A 21,787-nucleotide genomic window follows, 5' to 3' on the forward strand; every position below is an offset into this window, starting at 1 on the left:
TCCAGAATGCTGGGATCAATGGCTTCTTCCACCATGCCAGCCTGCAAGATAGCTCTTAACTGCTGATCTGTCTCTCTGGCGCCGCACTACAGGGTCTAAATAGACTGGCAGAAACTGACTTTTGCTCTAAATGAAATGGAAAGGTCACTGGAGAGTTCTGAGCACAGGAATAACATAATCTAACATTAAAAACTACAGCAGCTTTTATTGAGCAATAATTCATATGTGATAACATTTACTCTCTTATGGTAGGTATACAATCCATTTTTTTTTTTTTACTGTTTAATAGTTGCGTAACTGTCACCACTATCTAATTTTAGAATATTTTCATTATACCAAAAGAAGTCCCATACTCCTTTTCTTTTTTTTGTTTTTGTTTTTCAAGACAGGGTTTCTCTATGTAACAAGCCCTGGCTGTTCCTGGACTTACTTTGTAGACTAGGCTGGTCTTGAACTCACAGAGATGCTCCTGCCTCTGCCTCCCCAGTACTGGGATTACAGCCGTGTATCCCCCTGCCCAGCTGAGAAGTCCTATACTTTCTAACAGTCACTCTTTTGCTCAGTCCTTTGTAACTGCAAATTTTAAATTAATTAATTTGCTTATTATAAATTTATTCAATTTGTATCCTGGCTGTAGCTCTCTCACTCCTCTCCTCTCAGTACCACTCACCCTCCCTCTTCTCCCCCATGCCCCTCCCCTAGCCCACTGATAGAGGAGGACCTCCTCCCTTTCTATCTGACCCTAGCCTATCAGGTTAGGGTTAGCCTATCCTGATAGGTTAGCCCATCAGTCCTCAGGACTGGCTGCATTGTCTTCCTCCGTGGCCTGGCAAGGCTTTACTCTGTAGGGGGAGGTGATCAAAGAGCCGGCCACTGAGGCTGTAACTGCAAATTTAATTTCTGTTTCTGTCTATTTGCTTATTCTAAATATTTCATAGCAATGTAATTATACAATGTATGTTTTTCCATGATGGGCTTGCCAAATAGTATAAAGTTTTCATACATACTATAGAATATACTAGTCCTTCATCCTTTTTCAAATTTTATACACTGTCATAAAAACAAACTTTGCAAATAAACATCATACATTAAAATTAAGCAGACCCAAAGTCTAACATCTCAGTGACTTCTGTACAGTTAGAGTAGCCATTCTGCAGCTGTGGAGCTTCACATTGGATTTTATACCTTCACTATAGAATATATTTTTCTGCTGTCATCAGCTACCAAAAATAAAAAATCCTTGACAGACTTAGAACTAGAAAAACAACTAGCTTTATATTCTCTTTCATAACTTGTGTATAATCAGTTCTTTCTTATCCCCTGATATTTAGCCCTTTTATTTTTTTTCCGTTATATTTATGCTGAACCCATATGTACAGTTTTTACATATAAGAGATATTTTTGGCTTGATTCTGCATATGAAGGAAAATATGTAACTTTTTCCTTTCTGAGATTGTGTGACTTTGCTTAATATACATTCTAAGATTATTCATTTTCTGCAAATTTTGAATCATCATTTGTCTTTAGAGCTGAGTAGTATTCTATTTTCTGTCTATACCAAATTTTTATTATTCATTCATTTGTTGATCATCTAGGTTGGTTCCAATTCTTTGCTCTAGTGAATAAAACAGCAGCAAGCATTCTTTATCCTTTTATTGTCAAATCGTTTTCTGTTTTATGCACACACATTCTGTTCACATTTAGTTTGTTCATTCATCAGTTGATAGTCAGTTAGGTTACCCCATTTGGTGGCTGCTATGAATAATGATGACGAACTCATACCATTCCTATAAACAAGCTTTGCATGATCATCTGTTTTCATTTCTTTAGGATATTTACCTGGGAACACAGTTATTAGATTGCATGATAACTTTATATTTAACCTTTTGATGAGCTGCCAGAATATTTAAACACCATTTTACAATCTCATCAATAAGACATTGCAGAAATGTTGTATTTTCTAAGAACCCGGAATATCAAAATGGATGTGAAAAGAGACAATAGGCCTTGGAATCAGTAAAATGTAGTGTTTTGGTGTCTTTTAAAAAGTGAAAAGGTTAAGTATTAGCATTTTTTCATTTTAAGTTTTTATTTATGTTCATTTCATGTGCATTGGTGTTTTGCCTACATGTATGTCTGTGTGAGGCTGTCAGATCCTCTGGAACTGGAGTTTACAGACAGCTGTGAGCTGCCATGTAGGTGCTGGAAACTGAACCCACGTCCTCTGGAAGGGCAGCCAGTGTTCTTAATCCCTGAGCCATCTCTCCAGTCCCGTTATTTTTCTTTTCCATAAAATAGTTTAGCCAATAGATCAGAGCTCCCATGGAGCTAAGCCTCCCAGGATTGGGCAGGTCAATGCCAAACTTTACCCTGAACAGAAACCCAATAATCCCTTTTGCTCTCTTCTATGTGCTCAACAAGATTTTTGTAACTTTTTGCGGATTTTTTTTTGCATTTTTTTCATAATTAAATATTAAGTAGAAATTGAAGGGATGTGGAATAAATCTGAGCATAGTTTTGTGAAATTTTCGTTTTAGCTATACATCTGTATATACAAAGACGTAATATGGGTTTGATGTAATTTTTTTTTTTTTTTGTGCGCTATAGGTCAGGATTTTAAAACAAGAACAAAAAGTTTGAGGGGCAGAGAGGTGATGTGCCTAAGAGAGCACATCTCCCTGGTTTTTAAAGTTATTTTTAGGAAGGGTGTCTCTACATAGCTCTAGCTATCCTAGAATTTCACTATGTAGACAGGAGTGGCCACAAATTCACGGAGACCCTCCTGCTTCTGCCTCCTGGGATCACAGCGAGCACAACTCCTGGCAAAGAGCCCTTTTGAGGAGGACCTGAATTATTCCCAGCCTGTAACTCCAGCATCAGGGGATGTACCACCCTCTTCTGGCCTCCACGGGCACTGCACTCACATGCACAAACCTGCAGTTGGATACACACGTTTAAAGATAAAATCTTTAAAAGAGTTCGGAAGTCACTAACGTGACACATGATGATGCTCTACGCTGAAAAAAGAACTGGGCGATCTCAGTCCTTCCCTCAAAGTGGGCAAGAGTCTGTCAAACAGAGACACAGGAAATGACCTAATGAAACGGACAGGGAACCACTGTGCGTGTATTTTTTCCACAACGCCGAGGTCAGTGCCCGCCCGGCTGGGACAACTTAATCGAAAAACGCGCGCGCAGCGGGCAGAGGGGAGCCCACCACCCCGAGGCAGGAAGGAGGCTCGCAGACCCCGCTCCCGCGGCCGGCGAGCGGCTACCCGGGTCTACAGCGCCCGCGGCTGCGGGGAGGCGGGCCACGACGGCGAGCATGCGCAGTAGCGGGTCCCCGCCTCCGCGCGGAACTGCGCCTGGGGCGGTCGCAGCCCCCCGACCACGGCCGTCCCCGCCCCCTCCGCCGCCTGCCGCGCCTGCGCGCGCAGAGCCTCCCAGGGCGCCGGCGGGAAGGGACGAGGCGGGTAAGCGAGGCCTGCGTCCCGTCCGTGTTTCTCACAGGGTTTGCAACTCCCTCGTGTCCGCCTCTCGGGACCGGGAAGATGCGCTTTGGCGCTTTGGAACGCGCCTTTCCCCGGCTTCGCTCCTGTCCCCTCCGGAGGTGGTCGGCCCGGCCGAGTGTTGGAGCTTCCTCCCGGCCAGCGCGCCGCGGCCTCTGCTGTCCCCGACCCCACGGGGACACCCAGGGCAGGCCCCTGGCCCAGATTCCGGCTCGCTCGGTGCTCTGAAGTTCCTTCCCTGCTTGCGCCGTCCGTAGCGCCGAGTTGATTTTCTGCCTTTAGCGTCCACCAGTTTAGGCTGAACTCTAGCTAGTCTGCAGCTCAGACACAAAGAGCCTCCGTTGTTTTGATGCTCAGCTGGGGTGCTGGCCTCCCTGCTGAATCGACTTTCAGATGCTTTTGAGAGGGAAATCGAGGTCACCACGGCATAGGTCCTCTTTAGTTCTTCCATCCTTAGCCAATAAACTGGATCTATTGAGGCACAGACCTTGGATCCCTGTGCGCTGTCACAGAACTATGCTTTTTCTGTTTCTGAGCACGGCAATTTCCCATGCCACATTTGGGAATGAAGTACTCCCCTGGCAGTGGGCTAGTATCAGCATTTACTGAGAAAGATGGTAACAGACATTTCGGTTCTCTACTGCCAGAGTGACTATTAAGCGAACTGGGTTTTGTTTTGTTTTGTTTTTTGGTTTCCCGGTGTAGTCCTGGCTGTCGTGGAACTAGTAGGCTGGCCTCGAACTGAGATTCCAACTGTTGTAACAGGAGACATTTAGACTTAATGGCTGTGCTTTGATTCTGGGGTTCAGAATCTGCTGCCGGGGAGAATAGAAATTAGGTCTAATTTCTGCACACGAGGGGAAAAGGTTGTGCTTATGCACCACTTGTTTGTAAGATGTTGTAAGATGTCATGTACATGCTGGGGTGAAAATTTAGTGGCTTCTTTCAAGCCTCTCAAAAAGTTAAGTTTCTAGGTACCCATGATTATCAGTTTAATTATTATTAAGACAAGGTCTTACTATACAGTCCTGATTGGCCTGCAACTAAGAGATCTTCTAGCCCCTGCACCACCACACCCAGTGTCATCCCGTTTTTACTGATAATTTTGACTAAATGCTATATAATGAACTATTTTTTTAACATCATCTTACAGCAGTTTTTCAGTTTTATTACCAGGTTTCTTTGATGCTTAAATTATAAGACCTTAATAATTTTACATTTCCTCTGCTTTATCTTTATTTTCAAGAAGAACTCGTGGCTTCTTTATTCAGTAATTTGAATTTTCCCCTTTGATTCTCGTTATAATTTGTCATGTTGCTCATTTCCAACTATTGTTTGTAAAATAAATAATGAAAGGATTGGATTTTGGTTATCTCCTGCTTCATGGCTACTTGAACCCAAGAATTCTGATATGACTACTGACATGTTGTTTATTTTGCTAAACTTATAAAGATTTAGGTCCAAGTTTCTGTGCTTGGGTTCCATTTTCTACAACCTGGTCTGATAATTTTTATGTAATATGATATGGCTGGAATAAGCCAAGGCTTAGAATAAATAAACCCGAGATCGTTGCTATACTAAGGCTAGGGAAACTTTAATAATAGTTTCCTTTTCTGTGATCTTAGAAATTATCTTCTCATAAAATTGAGGATGAGGCATGGTGGCACAGGACTTTAATCCCAGCACTCAGAAGGCAGAGGCAGATGGATCTATTTGAGTTTGAAGGCAATCTGGCCTACATGGTTAGTTCCAGTCTGGCTAAGGCTACATAGTGAGACTCTGTCTTAAAAAAAAAAAACAAAACCAAATAAACAAGCCAAAAACTACAATTGATATAATTTTGTGTGAAGAAACCAGCAGATATGGTGACACATGCCTCTAATCCCAGCATTCGGTAACAAAAGGCAAGAGGGTCATGACGAGTTTGAGACCCTTGTCTCATAAAACAAAAACCCAAGCCTTTTATTATTTCTCATTTCACAAACATTTGAAATGCTAATATGTGTTAGAGACTAATCCTACAGCAATAGAAGCTATTTCCTTCCACCAATGGTCTATCAAGAACTGTGTGTTAGGGGTGTGTGTGGGTGTTGTACATGGGGTAGTGGGTTTTAATAAGGTTGAACATATATATATATATATATATATATATATATATATATATATATATCACTGACATATATATATATATATATATATATATATATATATATATATATATATATACATATATATGTATATATATGTATATATATATAGATTATAACATAGGTAAGCTTAGGATAGCCAACAAGTCTAGAGGAAATTATTGTCTGGAAAAGTCATACTTGAACAGAGTCTTGGGTTATAACAAAGATCCACAAAGGTTTTGTATGTTACGGGAAACATACAGATTGAAAGATTTTAAGCAGACATTTGGACTGGTCACAGTTGATATTTAGAAGTTCAACCTGCCTAGGATGTCTACTTCCTAACTAGTGATTTAACTTCTTTCTTCCTTTGCACCTTATTTTCTTTACCCAAGGAAGGGTTCATGACTGTTCTTCAGACCTTACTGCTGCTTATCTTTTATTGTCCAATTTTGTGCTCAATTTAGTGCTTATTTCTTCCATGAAGCATCCTTTGGCTCATACTACTTATTCCAGTATCTGAAAGCACGTTAGAAGTTGCACCATGTATTTTTAGCCCTTATTTGTTTGGTGTGTGTTTTATGATTCTAAATAAATTATAGAGAATGTTTCATCTATATGTGAATAGAAAATATTTTAACAAAAAGATCTATTGTTTGATCTTTGTGTTTTGTTTCTTAGGGTAGAAGCAGATAATAGGCAACAGTCTCTTTAATTAACCGGTACTCATCATGTCTGAGGAGTGTGTCAAGGCTGGCGATAGTTCATTTTCCTCTGATAAACATGCCCAGCTCATCTTGGCCCAGATCAACAAAATGAGAAATGGACAGCATTTCTGTGATGTACAGCTAGAGGTTGGGAAGGAAACCTTTCGTGTCCACCGGCTGGTTCTGGCTGCAAGTAGTCCATACTTCGCAGCTTTGTTCACTGGAGGGATGAAAGAGTCCTCCAAAGATGTTATTCAGATTCTAGGAGTTGGAGCTGAAATCTTTCAGTTACTGTTGGATTTCATTTACACAGGTATATCCATCTATCAGTTTTCTGTTTGCTGTGATAACATATGACCAAAGTCACTTACATAAGTTTATTTTAACAGTTGTACTTACTTTTACTTTCTGTGAGTGAATGTTTTGTCTGCATGTGTATACATGTACCACTTGCATGTAGTACCGACGGAGATGAAAAGAGGGCAGTGGGCCCTCCCGGAACTGGAGTTATAGATGGTGATGAATCGGTGTGTGTGCTGGGAACTGAAGGCATATCCTAAGGAAGTGCAGCAGCAACTTTTTTGTCTGTTTTTAAAATTTTTATTATGTATGCATTGTTCTCTCTGCATGTGCACCTGCACTCCAGAAGAAGACACCAGATCTCATTTACAGATGGTTGTGAGCCACCATGTGGTTGCTGGGAATTGAACTCAGAACCTCTGGAAGGGCAGCCAGTGCTCTTAACCTCTGAGCCATCTCTCCAGCCCCGAAGTATCTGTTTTTAACTTCTGAGCCATCTCTTGAGCCCTTAATTATTCTCAGAGTGAGGAACAAAAATGGAAACAAATACTTCATTTGGTCTAGTTTTGAGAATATGCTGTGTTCTCCTTAAGAAATTGTAAAAACTAGGCATGGTGGCACACACCTGTAATCCCAGCACTCTGGGAGGCTGTGGCAGGTGGATCTCTGTGAGTTCAAGGCCAGCCTGGTCTACAAAGTGAGTACAGACAATGAAGACTACACAGAGAAACTCTGTCTCGGAAAAAAAAGAAAGAAAGAAAGAAAATAAAATTATGTAGAGGGGTCTGGTGAGATGACTCCATGGGAAAGGGTGCTTGCAGCCAAGCCTCATGACATGAGTTCAGTCCTTGAAACCTACATGGTAGAAGAACAGAACTGACTCCAGGAAGTTTTTCTCTGACCTCAATCCATGACATGGTGATGTGTATCTACACACAACCCTGCTGTCAGGATTGTGGGGAGAAATAATATGAAAATATTTTTTTAAAGAAACTACTTAGGGGAAATTATTACAAGACTCATTCAAGTGTTTTGTTTAAATGCATGGTATTTGAGGCTGGAGAAATGGCTCTCCATTTATCCAGTGGTTAAGAACACTTACTGTTCTTTGAGAGGATCCAGGTTTGGTTCTCATCACCCACTCAAAATCTACTCTTGGTCAAATTCCAGGGAATCCAGTGACCTCTTCTGACCTCCACCTGTATGTACATGGTATAAATACAGAGACTGACACACACACACACATGCATAAAATAAATATATTAAATGCATGGTATTTGAAAAAACAAAATAATTTGTTTATTCATACTTTTTTCTTAGAAAAAATTCAGAAAGCAGTGATGAAATTTCTTCTGCAGCCATTACTATGCAGCACTGGCTGTACTACAACTAACTAGGTAGATCAGGCTATCCTTGAACTTACAGAGAGCCTCCTGTTTCTGCCTCTCAAGTACTGGAATTAAAGACATGCACCACCACGCCACGCCTAGTTGTTCCATAAATGTTAAATACACTGTCACTTAAGTTTTGTATTTTTTCCATATATTCTGCTTACTTAGTTTCTACGCTGCAAAAATTAAACTGTTCCTGAAGTCAAGTAAGATATTAAGCCAAATGTTTGTTTTGATTTATTGACTATTTTATCTTCCTGTTTCCCTAGGAGTAGTGAACATAGCTGTGAATAATGTTCAGGAGTTGATTGTTGCAGCAGACATGCTACAGTTGACCGAAGTTGTTAATCTCTGCTGTGATTTTCTAAAAGGACAAATTGATCCACAGAACTGCATTGGACTCTTTCAGTTCTCTGAGCAAATTGCTTGCCATGATCTTTTGGAATTTACAGAAAATTATATTCATGTCCATTTCTTGGAAGTTCATAGTGGGGAGGAGTTCCTGGCACTCACAAAGGATCAGTTGATCAAAATTTTACGAAGTGAAGAGCTTAGCATTGAGGATGAATACCAAGTCTTCCTAGCTGCGATGCAGTGGATTCTGAAAGACCTGGGGAAGAGAAGAAAGTATGTGGTGGAAGTGTTAGATCCAGTTCGGTTCCCTTTGTTACCATCCCACAGGCTTTTGAAGTACTTAGAAGGTAACTCATCGCTGTGTATCAAATCAATCTCCAAGAATTGTTTTTCTTTTGTGTGTGTGTGTGGGGGGTGTGCACGTGTGCACAGATATGTGTGAAGAAGGTGTGTGCAGGGACTCAAAGGCTAGAGGCTGACCTCGGATGTCTTCCTCAGTTGTTCATCACCTTGCTTTTTGAGACAAGCTTTCGATCTGAACCAGAAGCTTGCTCTTTTATCTAGACTGGCTAGCTAACAAGCCCCAGGGATCTTACTGTCTCCACCACTTCCCCAATACTAGGATTTCAGGCTCATGCCACCATGCTGGCCATTTTCACATGGGTTTTAGGGATCAAACTTTGGTCCATATACTTTGGTCAGAAGTAGTTGATATAGTATTACGGCTTCTGTGTCAACTTTGAATTATCTTCAGGTTCTAAGCATTTTTTTGTTTGTTTTTAGTTGTTGGGGATTTCTTGTTTTAAGGTGTAGTCTAGGCTGGCTCAAATGCATGATCTTCCTGGTATGTACCGCCACAACCAGGGGGATTTCTAGTTTTGAAGTAACAACAGCAGAAAGACACACACATACACACGATTAAAAATAAAATAAAATCTTTTTTTTTTTTTTTTTTTTTGGTTTGGTTTGGGTTAGGTTTGGTTTTGTTTTTTTTTAAGACAGGGTTTATCTGTGTAGCCTTGACTGTCCTGGAACTTGCTTTATGTAGACCAGGCTGGCCTCAAACTCAGAGATCCGCCTGCCTCTGCCTCCCAAGTGCTGGGATTAAAGGTATGCACCACCGCACTTGGCTGGCACGTATGTTAGTTTTTATTACCAATATTTTTTTTATTCATTTGGGCTAGACAGATTTCTTTTTATTATTTAAATTTTTATGTGTGTGTTTTGCCTGCATGTATGTCTGTGTATCATGTGTCTGTCTCCTGCCCAGGGAGGCAAAAAGAGGGGGTCAGATTCTCTGGAACAGGAATTACAGATGTTGATGAGCCCCTATGTGGGTTGTTGGTACTGAACTTGGTCCTCTGCAAAAATAGCAAGTATGCTTAGCTGTTGAACCATCACTCTAGGCCCATGGGTTTGCTGGATTGCTTTTTATGTTTTGCTTTGTTTGGTTTGGTTGGTTTTTGAGACAGGGTCTCTCTTATGTAGCTTTGGCTGTCCTGGCATTCTCTGTAAATCAGGCTAGCCTCTAACTCACAGAGATCCACGTGTCTCAGCCTCCTGGGTGCTGGGATTAAAGGTATGACCACTTTAGAAAAACATGGCTGAATCCTTTCATATTTAAAAATTCATGGGTGTTACTTTTTAAATTAAATTTAGGCTTGTATAATATTCTTTAATTATGATAGTATTCCTGTTCTTTTTAAATTTGGTATGCATAGTTTTTTTTGTTTTTTTTTTTTTAATGTTATTTTGTGGAAAGCAAAGGACAGCTTGTAGGAATGGTGTGGATTCTTCTTTCCACCTTGTAGGTCCTAAGGAATGAACCTGGGTCTTCAGGTTTGGTGGTAAATGCTTTGACCCACTGAGCTGTCTTGACAGCCTGTAAAACAGTTTGTTTTGTTTTCAGTGACTTCTTTCTTTCTTTCTTTCTTGAATGCTTTAAGAGGATTTTTTCATTATTCTTGTTTTTTTGTTGTTGTTGTTTTGAACTTTGCTAAATTTTTTATTAGATTCTATCATACTTTTGAAAATTCTTTTGAGTATGAGGGTATATGTTTGTAATTCCAGTATACAGGTGGCAAAGAGAGGAGAATCACTGCAAATTTAAGACCAGCCTGGACTATATGGTGAGTTCTAGGACAGGACTAAAGAGTGAGACCCTGTCTTAATAAACAGAAACCTCTCCAAAAACAAACAAATAAATTTAATTTTAATTTTTCCTTCACTTTGGAAAAGCTTTGTGTGCAATTTCTGAATAATTTCATATACTGTTTGACAATCTTTAAAAAAATTGTCGTGTGTGTGTGTGGGGGGGGGTTTGGCTTGCATATATGCCTGTTCCCTTAGAAGCCAGAAAAACATGCAGATACCCTGGAACTGGAGTTACAGACAGTTGTGAGCTGCCACGTGGGTACTGGGAACCAAACCTGATTTCTTCGGAAGAGCAGCCAGTGCTCTTAACCTGAGCTATCCCTCCACTCTACCCTCTTTTTGAGATAAGGTCTCATGTGTCCCAGGCTGGCCTTAATCTCATTATATAACCAAAGATGACTGGAACTTCTGATCCTCCTACCTCTACCTCCCAAGTGTTAATATTACAGGTGGGTACCACTATGACCAGTTTAGGAACAAATATTCTGACGGTGTGAGGAGAATTTCCTAAAAGTCCTTTGGGTATGATTGAGTAGGTTACTTATCCCTGCTCAAGTTAACCAGTGTTCTGTGTTAGACACCTGCTGATTTACATAAAGAACTAGTAAGGGACTGTCACCTAGCCTTATGTATACATCTAACCTTACCTCTGCATCCCGGGAACAATATGAAGGAAAGGCCAATTAGTAAAATTGTGGGAACCATCAGTGGATAATTTGGAGGAAGAATGAACAATTGAAATGCAAAGCAAAGCAGAAGCTGGGCAAGGTGGCACATGCTGTAATCCCAGCACTCAGGGAGGCAGAGGAAGATGGACTACAAAGTGAAGTGAATCCAGGACAGCCAAGGATACACAGAGAAACCCTGTCTCAAAAATCCAAAAGAAAAAAAAAAAAAAGCAGAGGAAGTTGAGAAACAAAAATAATGAATTTTGGTTTGGTTGGGGTAGAGCTCAGTGGAGGCTTGCCCAGCAGAAATGTGGCACCAGATTTGATCCAGCTAAGGACATCAGCCCTAGCTGGAGTTTATTCCACCACCCTCTTGTTTCATGCTAGAAAGATACAGTGAGAACACATGTCTTATTCAAATTTTCTGCTGCAGAATACAAAGTAATTGTACTAAGATAAAAAGAGTGAGATGGAAAATCAGCTCTTTGTCCGAGCAGGGTTTGAAATAGTACAACATGTAAGGAAGATACCAAGAACAACAACAAAAAACATATTGAAGTAGATCCCAGGGAAAAGGAGGAATTCAGCCTGGGTGGGGAGGCAGGCAGGGATTAGCCATAAATAGAAACACATTTCTCTTGAAATTCAGACAGTAGAGTTACTAAAAACAAATTTAGCTAGTTGTGGGTAACACATGCCTTTAGCTAAGCACTCAGGAGGTATAAAGGCAGGTGAATTTCTGTGAGTTCAAGGTCATCTTGGTCTACAGAGTAAGCTTCAGAACAGCCAAGGACTACACAGAGAAACCCTGTCTAGAAAAACTAAAAAAATATTTACCCACCCACCCATCTACCCATCTATCTGTCTATCTATCTATTTATATTTTATAAAACAGGAGCATTAGGACAGCAGAAGATGCATTTCTAAGGAAAAACCAAGTGAGAAACGCCAGTATTGTATAATGTAGAAAGACACAGACATGCATGCAAACAAAACATCCACACAAACAAAATGGATTGTAAAAAAATTTAGTGATTTTTTTTTAATTTTGTTTCTTTCTTTGTCTTATCATTTTTAAGGTTTATAACATAAATGTATTTTTGTTATTAGATTTTGTGTATAGAACTTGTGACTTGGGCTGGAGAGATAGCTCAGAGGTTAAGAGCACTGACTCCTCTTCCAGAGGTCCTGAGTTCAATTCCCAGCAACTACATGGTGGTTCACAACAGTCTATAATGTGATCTGGTGCCCTCTTCTGGTGTGCAGGTGTAAATTCAGTCATGACACTATATATATATAAAACGTTTTAAAAATCAAAACTTGTGATTTTTAAAACAAAAAAACTTGTGATTTTTAAAACGTTTTCTTAGATATTTTTTTTTTCTTTTAAGTGTTGGGGATTGCTGAACCTAAGCCCTGCTAATTGTGAGCTTGGTTCATTTTGCCATCTTTATTTGGAAAACATTATAAATGTATTTTTAAATTTTAGTATGGGGGGGTGGTTATTTTATTTGGTTGGTATTTTGAGACAGGGTTTCTCTGTGTAGCCCTGTTTGTCCTAGAACCTGCTCTGTAGACCAGGCTGCTCTGGAACTCAGAGATCCACCTGCCTCTGCCTCCTGAGTGCTGGATTAAAGGTGTGCACCACCACTGCTGGGCTTTAGTATTGTTTCTTAAAATATTTTTTAAAACTTCAAAATTACATTTTGATGTATGTGTGTATGTCTCTGTGTGTGTGTGTTTATGTAGGTTTGAGCATACCTCAGCATGAATGGAGGTCAATAGACAATTTGAGGAAATTGGTGCTTTTCTTCCACCATATAGGTCTCAGGAATCAAACTAAGGTCATCCATCAGGCTTGGCAGGAAATGCCTTTACCTGTTGAGCCATCTCACTGGCCCCTGTAAAACATTTGGATAGATTTAAGAAAAGTATATTCTTGAGCAGCAATGATAAAACATATTTTCTATTATAAGAAGCATACTGTTGTTTGGTAATAAGGTTGGGGTTTTTGGGAAGGATTTATCTTAAATGATATATATATATATGTGTGTGTGTATGTGTGTATGCATGTGAGTGTGGATGCTCATGGATATGGGTCCCTTTGAGCTGAAATTACAGGTATGGTCGCTGGGGACCGAACATGGGTCCTCTGCGAGAGCATTACATTCCCTTAACCCTCTCTCCAACACCAGCAATGAAGGTATTTTTCTTGTTGTTTTTGGTTGCTGGTGTTGTTGTTTGTTTGTTTTTCTTTTTTGAGATTGGGTCTCACTGCTTAGACCAGGCTGGCTTAGCTCTTGACATGTAGACCAGGCTGGCCTGGAACTCACAAAGATCCTCCTGCCTCTCTCTCCTGAGTGCTGGGATTAAAGGCATGTGCTACCATGACTGATCAGGAAATGTGTCTTTTTAGTAATATCTGAAAGTCATTTAAAACATTTTCTTTTCACCCCCTGTTCAGGAGTATCTGATTTTAACCTTCGCGTTGCCCTGCAAACGCTTTTGAAAGAGTACTGTGAGGTCTGCAAGTCTCCCAAAGAGAACAAATTTTGTAATTTTCTGCAGACATCTAAAGTTCGACCTCGGAAGAAAGCAAGAAAGTACCTGTATGCAGTAGGTAAGAAGTTTTGAAAAATAATATAAATCGCTTTTATGATAAGAGCTTTTCTGTTATTACTATACAAGTATTACTAATATGCTAACCTATTAGAAGAAGTATATTTAAGGTGTAAGATTAGTGAAATGAATTTATATAATAGGATGAACACATTTAAAACTTAATAGCTTCATTCAACATTTTATTCTGTTCTAAATCTTTGGTCTCTGATACCTAGTTACCATCAAATGACTGTCTAGAGATTTATTTATTTATTGTGTGTATGCACATATGTGAACCATGGTGTGTGTGTGAATATGAGAGGACAACTTATGGGAACTAGTTCTTTCCTCCCACTTTGTGGAGCTGAGAGATTGAACTCAGGTCATCAGGCTGAACAGCTAGTGCCTTTCCCTACTGAGCTACTTCACCAGCACAAGAACCATGTCTGTAAAAGTTAAAATTTTGCTAAGCATAGTGGGTCATGCCTACAGTTCTAGAATTCGGAGGCTGAGGCAGAAGGAATGCCAGAAATTCAAAGTCAGCATGGGTTAACATAGTGCATTCTGAGTTAGCCTCAGCTACAGTGTGACAGTATCATTAAAAAACCTAAGTAAATATGTAATCCCAGCACTCAGGGAGACAGAGGCAGGCAGATCTGTGAGCTTGAGGCCAGCCTTGTCTACAAAGCAAGTCCAGGAAAGCCAAGGCTACACAGAGAAACCCTGTCTTGAAAAGCCATAAATAAATAAGAAATATTAAATTCAAGTGAAAGACAAAGGAAATATATTTTAAAACTTACAGTAGTTAGGGATAATAAAATAAGTGGTTTCCAAAGTGTTGCTGGCAGCATGATCTATACGAATGTCAGAGGGTTCTTTCTGTCGTCTTGGAACCTGTAGAGTCCTACTGGGAGCAGAAGTTCTAAAAGGCAAATTAAGTGGGAGGCTGTGGTGCAAGGCCATTTTAGCTGGCTGTAAGCAAGGTCTCCAGCAACAAAGAGCACACAGCTCTTCTTAAAGCTGAAGGTGTTTATGCCCGAGATTAAATTGACCTCTACTCAGGCAAGAGATGTGCTTATGTGTGTAAAGCAAAAAACAACACAGTGACTCCTGGAGACAAACCAAACCAGAGTAATCTGGGGAAAGGCAACCCTGGCCCATGGGAACAGTGGCATGGTTCTTGTCAAATTCTAAAGCAACCTTCCTACAAAGGCTATTGGACACAGAATTTATGTGATACTGTACCATTCCCGGATTTAAACTAATGAAAAGTAAATAAAGAAAAGTGAATTTATAGGCTGGGCATGATGATACAGGACATTAAGCTGGTTGTGGTGGTGTACACCTTTAGTCCCATCTCTCTGGAGGCAGAGGCAGGCAGATTGCTGTGAGTTCAAGGCCAGCCCTGTCTATAAAGTGGGTCTAGGACAGCCAAGGCTACACAGAGAAACCCTGTTTCAAAAGAAAAAAAAATTGATGGATATATATACCATTGATATCTAGATATACCATTGTTTCTATATGTGTATCATATTATATATATACATATATATACATACATACACACATATACATACATACTTAGTTTCATGTAATTTTTACATATTGTGAACATTTTTTTGGAGCAAATACTATAATTTTTTGCTGAGTGTAAGGGACACAATTTGCCATTTTTACCTTGTTGTACATTATTGTTATTATTACTATTTTGATTGTTCAAAACAGGGTTTCTCTAGCTCAGTAACCAATTGGTTTCCCATAGTGAGGGGAACAAGGACTATTTCTAACAGGAACTCAATGACTGGCTCTTTGGCCTCCCCACCCCCCAAGGGAGGAGCAGTCCTGTTAGGCCACAGAGGAGAGCTTTGCAGCCAGTCCTGAAGATACCTGATAAAACAGGATCAGATGAATGGGGAGGAGGTCCCCCCTATCAGTGGACTTGGCAAGGGGCACGGTGGAGAGGAGGGAGGGAGGGAGGGAGGGACTGGGAGGGAATGAGGGATCGGGACACGGCTGGGGTACAGAGTTAATAAAATGTAACTGATAAGAAAAAAAATAAAATATAAAAAAAAAAAAAAAAAAGGTTTCTCTGGGTAGCTCTGGTTGTCCTGGAACTTACTGTGTAGACCAAGATGGTCTCAACTTGCCTCTGCATTCCGGGTGCTAGAATTAAAGGCATACACAACCACTGCCTAGCTTTTGCTTTACTTTTTAAAAACTTTTTATATTTCTTTTTATTGTGTGTATGATCTATGTGTATGCGCAAGCCATGGTGCATGTGTGGAGGTCAGAGAGCAACTTTTGTGGAATCAGTTATTCCCTTACACCTTTGTGTGGATTGCAGATGTGCAGCTTGCGTTGTTAGGCTTATATGACAAATGCCATTATCCACCAGCCCTCAGACCGCTTTTCTAAGTGTTTGTGTGCGTGTGTGCACCCATGTATCTCTTGGCGGGAATGTGCATGTGTGAGGACAAGGGCCTGCAAACTCCAGAAGAAGGCGTCAGATCCTTGGGATTATAGGTGGTCCCAGTCCTTTGCAGTAATATGCACATTTAACCACCGGACCATCTCATCATCCCTTCAATGCATTATTTTTAATTGAGACAAACAAAAGTCATAATGAAACTTTATAGTTAGACAAAGAACATAGCCTAGACTTACTGTTGAAGTCAACAGGTCAGGGGAGATCGGGAAGGTGTGGGTAGAGTTGGCCGTAATCAGTCAGCGGACTTTTCTCAGAGGGTGCTGAAGTTAATTATCTTCTCTGAGTGTACTAAGCTTAATTGTCTGGAGCCTGTGAGAAAGCAAAGAGAAGAGGTGGAAAAACCACCTACTCACACACTGTACACACACTTGGTAGGTGAAATAAAGCAAACTCCAAAAAACAGGTTCCAACAAGTTTGAACAATTCCACACATACACATACATATACACACAGACATATAGACAGATACACAGACATACAGACAGACATATATTTATTTGGTGGACAGGGCAAAGCTCTAGCGAGCAGGCTGTAATGCACACCATTTATTATTTCTTGGTTTCTTTAAAGCGAAGTCTTCATGTTAGAAGAAAAATTACCTTATAACCACAAAAGTAATTATCACAGAAACAGATAAAGTCGTTACACAGCAGGATTATTGATTACTCATGCCTAACTAAATATTTTTTATCTATCTCTTCATTATGCAAATTCATTGTAATTTCAAAGCAATAGTTCTTTATATCATAGGTCAGCTAGATATAAAGTTGAGAAGTTTTGAGGAGTTATGACAGGATTACTGTTTACATGTTCATCCATTAAGACTAGCACCTGACTAAACATATTTTATCTATCTTTTAGCTCTACAAGTTCAAAGTAATATTTTATGTCTTTTATTTCATAAGATCATTATAAGTTTAAATGAATAGTTTTTTACATAATATGTTAACAAGGTTTTATTTTTAACCAAGAAATAGGTCATCTACCTTATGTTTTATTTTTGAGGTTTTCTATAGTTAAATTAATTAATTACCTATTTTCTGTTCATGGCTTATCTATCACACTGCATACAGAGACCCATGACCTCATCTCTGAACCTAGATCATAAATCTGTCCCAAACCTGTTCTTTCTACTGCAATTTATGTGCTTGACAAGAAGGTTCACAGCACTCCATTATGCACCTTTCCTATTCTACAGGAAGGTTTAAAGTCGCTTGAATCAAATCAGGAATTCTATATAGTCATAACTAGGAAGTATAAAATCATCTTTATATTGATTCTGCAGGAAATCTCAACAGAGTGGGTAAATATCCAAGAAACAATAGGCAGTGAGGGTCCCCTCATGCTCAGTTACACCATGCCAAATATATGAGGGATACAGCAACGACAAGCATGGAAGGGCATATCCGTAGCAAGAAGCAATACGGACGCAAAATCCCTGGGGTCCATGCTTCTTCAGGCTATACTCCTTTGTCAGTTGTGGAAAAATGGTGGGCTGCCTTCAGGAAGCTCACTTGCTTACCATAGACCCTTTTCTACATGCATGGCTCCCTCCATCTTACATTTTATAAAGCTTTCTATTATAACCGAGATCAGGTGGTGAAACACTGAGTTAACATTGTCATTGCATGTAAGCTGTAATTTTCTAGGACTTGGAATAATTGAAAGTTGTATCTTTTATATACTGTTTTTATAGAGATGAGTGTCTCTAAGCTCTATAAATGTGTAGATACAGAGGCCTAGATTTTCTTCAATACTAACATTTCCATATTTTGCAATAAGTGATTTGCTGTGTATTTTTTCCTTACTTTGTTTAGGTGGATATACGAGGTTGCAAGGGGGCCGCTGGAGTGATTGCAGAGCCCTCAGCTGTGTAGAGCGTTTTGATACCTTTAGCCAGTATTGGACCACTGTATCTTCACTTCATCAGGCTCGGTGTGGACTTGGAGTAGTGGTTTTGGGAGGGATAGTCTACGCTATTGGAGGTAACAATAAAAACATCTAAATTCTCTCATTAGTCTACTTGACTACATTGTTCTATGTGGTCCCCTCTCCCCCTTTATATAATGTGATTTGTTCATCTTCAGTCATTTTCTTCTCTCTTCCTTAGGTATTTTTAATGGAAAATTATTTACTTATATAATAACAATCTCTTTGAACTTGACCTATATACCAATATGTACTTCATAATTAACATGTTTACACCAAAACCTGTTTTTTTTTTTCCTCCCATGATTTGCCAAATACTGGATGGTAACAGTGATTTTCCTAGAGGGTCAGAACAAAGCTTTAAACATCCTTTTTGTTCCTTCAGTACTAAGTGATTGATTTTAGGGCCTCATGTATGTGAGGCAAGCCACTGTACTAAAGACCCTGTCAAAACTTCAGTCATCCTCCTGGTTGTCTTTCTTTCACCTCTATATCCAGGCCATTAGTATTTATGTAGATAAAGATACTTCAACATTATAATACCCCGATCTTGATGTGTATGTTTTTATCTCTAAAGTCTACCCTTACTTTATGAATCTGATCATGTTGTTGTCCTATTCTCAACTCTAGAATGGCTCCCTCTTTACTGTTGAAGGTAAAGTCCAGTTTGGGGGATAAAGATGTACCTTAGTTGATAGAGTGCTTGTTTATCTTGCAGGAAGCCCTGGGTTCACATCTCAGCATTACATAAATCACAGATAGTAGTAAGTTTGAGGCGAGTATCAACAGACTGTCTGGACCCACCAGCTCCCCAAGTAATGACATGGAGACTTTTTATTAATATGAAAGTTTGGCCTTAGCTTAGGGTTGTTTCCAACTAGTTCCTATAACTTAACCTGTTTATACTAATCTATTACATTCTGCTGTGTGGCTTGGTACTGCTCCTCAGTGTCAGTGCCTCTTTGTTTTGTTTGGCTAGTGAATCTTCTGTGCCTAGTTCTTTCCCAGAGTTCCTGTCCTCTCCTGCCTGCTATAGACCATACAGCTCGTTATTAAACCAATCAGAAGGTGATGGAGATGTTTATAAAACACTGAGACAGGTGATGCTTCATAAAAATAACAGTGCCAGAGTCAGCCTGTCCTCAGCTTTCTGCTGACACAGAAATCAGAACTTGAATATACAGAGACAACCTTACACAGTGCACAAGAGATTACCCCCGGCAGGCCAGTTTAGTCTACATAGGGAAATCCAGGATAGCCAGGACTAAAAAACAAACAAAAAAAAAACAACCCTATTTCAAAACATAAATAAATATATAACAACTAAGTGGGAAGCATGTTCAGTATAAACTACACTGCTACAGTTCAGGAAGAACAAGCCACTCATTATTTGTTTTTTCACGGTTTATCTGTTGTATTTCCAGATTCCAGCTAGGGGTCACCTTTGCAAATAGCCCTGTAAGAATAGGTAGTATTTTGGTCTTATTTGTTTATTTGTTTGTTTTATATGTGTGTGTGTGTGTGTGTGTGTGTGTGTGTGAGTGTGTGTGTGTGTGTGTGTGTGTGTGTGAGTGTGTGAGTGTCCTAGCTGCATGTACACCTGGATGCCAGAAGAGGCACCAGATCTTATTACAGATGGTTGTGAGTCACCATGTGGTTGCTGGGAATTGAACTCAGAACCTCTGGAAGAGCAGACAGTGCTCTTAACTGCTGAGCCATTTCTCCACTGCCCTTTTTTTTTTTTTTTTTTTTTCTGAGACAGGGTTTCTCTGTGTAGCCTTGGCTATCCTGGACTCACTTTGTAGACCAGGCTGGCCCCAAACTCACAGTGATCCGTCTGCCTCTGCCTCCCAGAGTGCTGGGATTAAAAGCAAAGTTCATCTATCTTAAGACATTCTTACTCAAAACTGATAGCCTTATATACCTTTATTTTTAAATAAAATTTTTATTGTTACATTTATGTGTATAATAAACCTGGAATTGAGTTTTTATGGATAACATGCAATAGGGAATCACTTTTTTTTTTCCTTTCACATATAACCAGCTATCAGAGCTATTTCCCCTTATTCTTATTTTCCCTTTGTTCTATAGTAACTTTGACATACCTGGGAATGTAATGTTTTTTTAGTTTTTTACTTGTCTTAATCTTAATTACTTTGACTCTATTAAAAATCTTAGTTTAGGGCCAGCAAGATGACTCAGCAGATAAGAGTGATTACCACCAAGTCTAAGAACCTGAGTTCCCTGTGTGCTGGATTGTTTTTAATCAACTTGACACAAGATAATATCATTGAGGAAGAAAGAATTTTAATTGAGAAAATAACTCCATTGTGCTGGCTTGCAGGCAAGCTTGTGGGCCATTTTTTAAAATTGGTGGTGTTTCTGGGAGGGCTCATCTCACTATGGGTGGTGCCACCTCTGGGCAGATGGTCCTGGTTCTATAAGAAAACAGACTGAGCAAGCCATGAGTAGTAAGCCAGTAACCAATATTCCTTCAAGGCCTCTTTATCAGTGCCTGCCTTCAGGTTCCTGCCTTGAGTTTCTGCCTTGAGTTCCCTCAGTGGTGGACTGCAAACTGCAATCAACAAAACCCTTTCCTCCCCAAGTGTTACAGTGATGATGTCTTAGTACAAACCCTTCGACACTGTGTAAGCCACGTTGTTGGAGAGGACCAACTCCTGAAAGTTGTCCTCTGGTTTTTATGTACATGTACCTTCCTACTCCTGCACACAAGAAAAACCAAGGGGTAACACATGATGAGGCTTTTTTTTTTTCCTCTCATTCTTTTCTGTTAGGGTCTGACTATTCTTGGTTGATTGTACTTTGTCTCGGTGTTCTATTGCTGTGAATAGACACCACAGCAACTTTTTTTTTTCCTTTTGGTTTTTAGAGACAGCGTTTCTGTGTGTAGCCTTGGCTGTCCTGGATTTGATTTGTAGACTCACAGAGATCTGTCTGCCTCTACTCCCTGAGTGCTTGGATTACAGACGTGCACGACTCTGACTGGCTTATGATAACTCTTATAAAGGAAAACATTTAACTGGTGTTTTCTTACATTTTCAGAAGTTTAGTCCATAGTGCATGGTAGGAAGCATGGTGGCATACAGACAGACATGGTGCCAGAGGAGATGAAACTCTGGATACACAGGCAACAGGAAGTGAAAAAGTTGCTGGGTCTGGCTTGAGCATTTGAAACCCCACAGTCTATCCCCAGTGACATGCTTTCTACAACAAGGTCACACCTCTTCCAATAGGGCCACGCCTCCTAATCCTTCTCAAGTAGTGCCACTCCCTAATGACCAATCATTCAAATCTATGAGCTATGGGGGGCATTCTTATTCAAACTACCACACATTTATATATCAATTGTTTCCCAATTTCCATATCCTTTTATTTAAATTTATATATGTCATGGTAAACCATAAAATAAGTTATAAAACATTTGAGTGATGTTTTCAAAGCAGCAACAAACTTCAGATGTTTGGAGGGGGGCCATATCAATTTTGCAATTGCTTGTTAAATATGTTTTAAGAACTGGATTGATAGCTAGGGTTACAT

General features: G+C 39.8%; 1 protein-coding gene and 1 pseudogene across 1 annotated transcript in view; both read left to right on the forward strand.

Annotated features, from left to right (window-relative positions):
• Positions 1 to 3,415: 3,415 nt before the first annotated feature.
• Positions 3,416 to 21,787, forward strand: part of Ipp (intracisternal A particle-promoted polypeptide) — a 34,925-nt gene continuing 16,553 nt past the window's right edge. Inside the window, exons 1-5 of the mRNA XM_055618546.1 lie at positions 3,416 to 3,472; positions 6,319 to 6,657; positions 8,305 to 8,736; positions 13,676 to 13,831; positions 18,118 to 18,285. Coding sequence (XP_055474521.1) covers positions 6,369 to 6,657; positions 8,305 to 8,736; positions 13,676 to 13,831; positions 18,118 to 18,285 — 1,045 coding nt within the window. The 5' untranslated portion in view covers positions 3,416 to 3,472; positions 6,319 to 6,368. The remainder of the gene's footprint in view (positions 3,473 to 6,318; positions 6,658 to 8,304; positions 8,737 to 13,675; positions 13,832 to 18,117; positions 18,286 to 21,787) is intronic.
• LOC129685087 (60S ribosomal protein L35a-like) lies at positions 14,675 to 15,072 on the forward strand (annotated as a pseudogene).

The sequence above is a fragment of the Psammomys obesus genome, unplaced genomic scaffold, assembly GCF_907164565.1.
Source record: "Psammomys obesus unplaced genomic scaffold, mPsaObe1.curated_primary_1811, whole genome shotgun sequence".
NCBI lineage: Eukaryota > Metazoa > Chordata > Mammalia > Rodentia > Muridae > Psammomys > Psammomys obesus.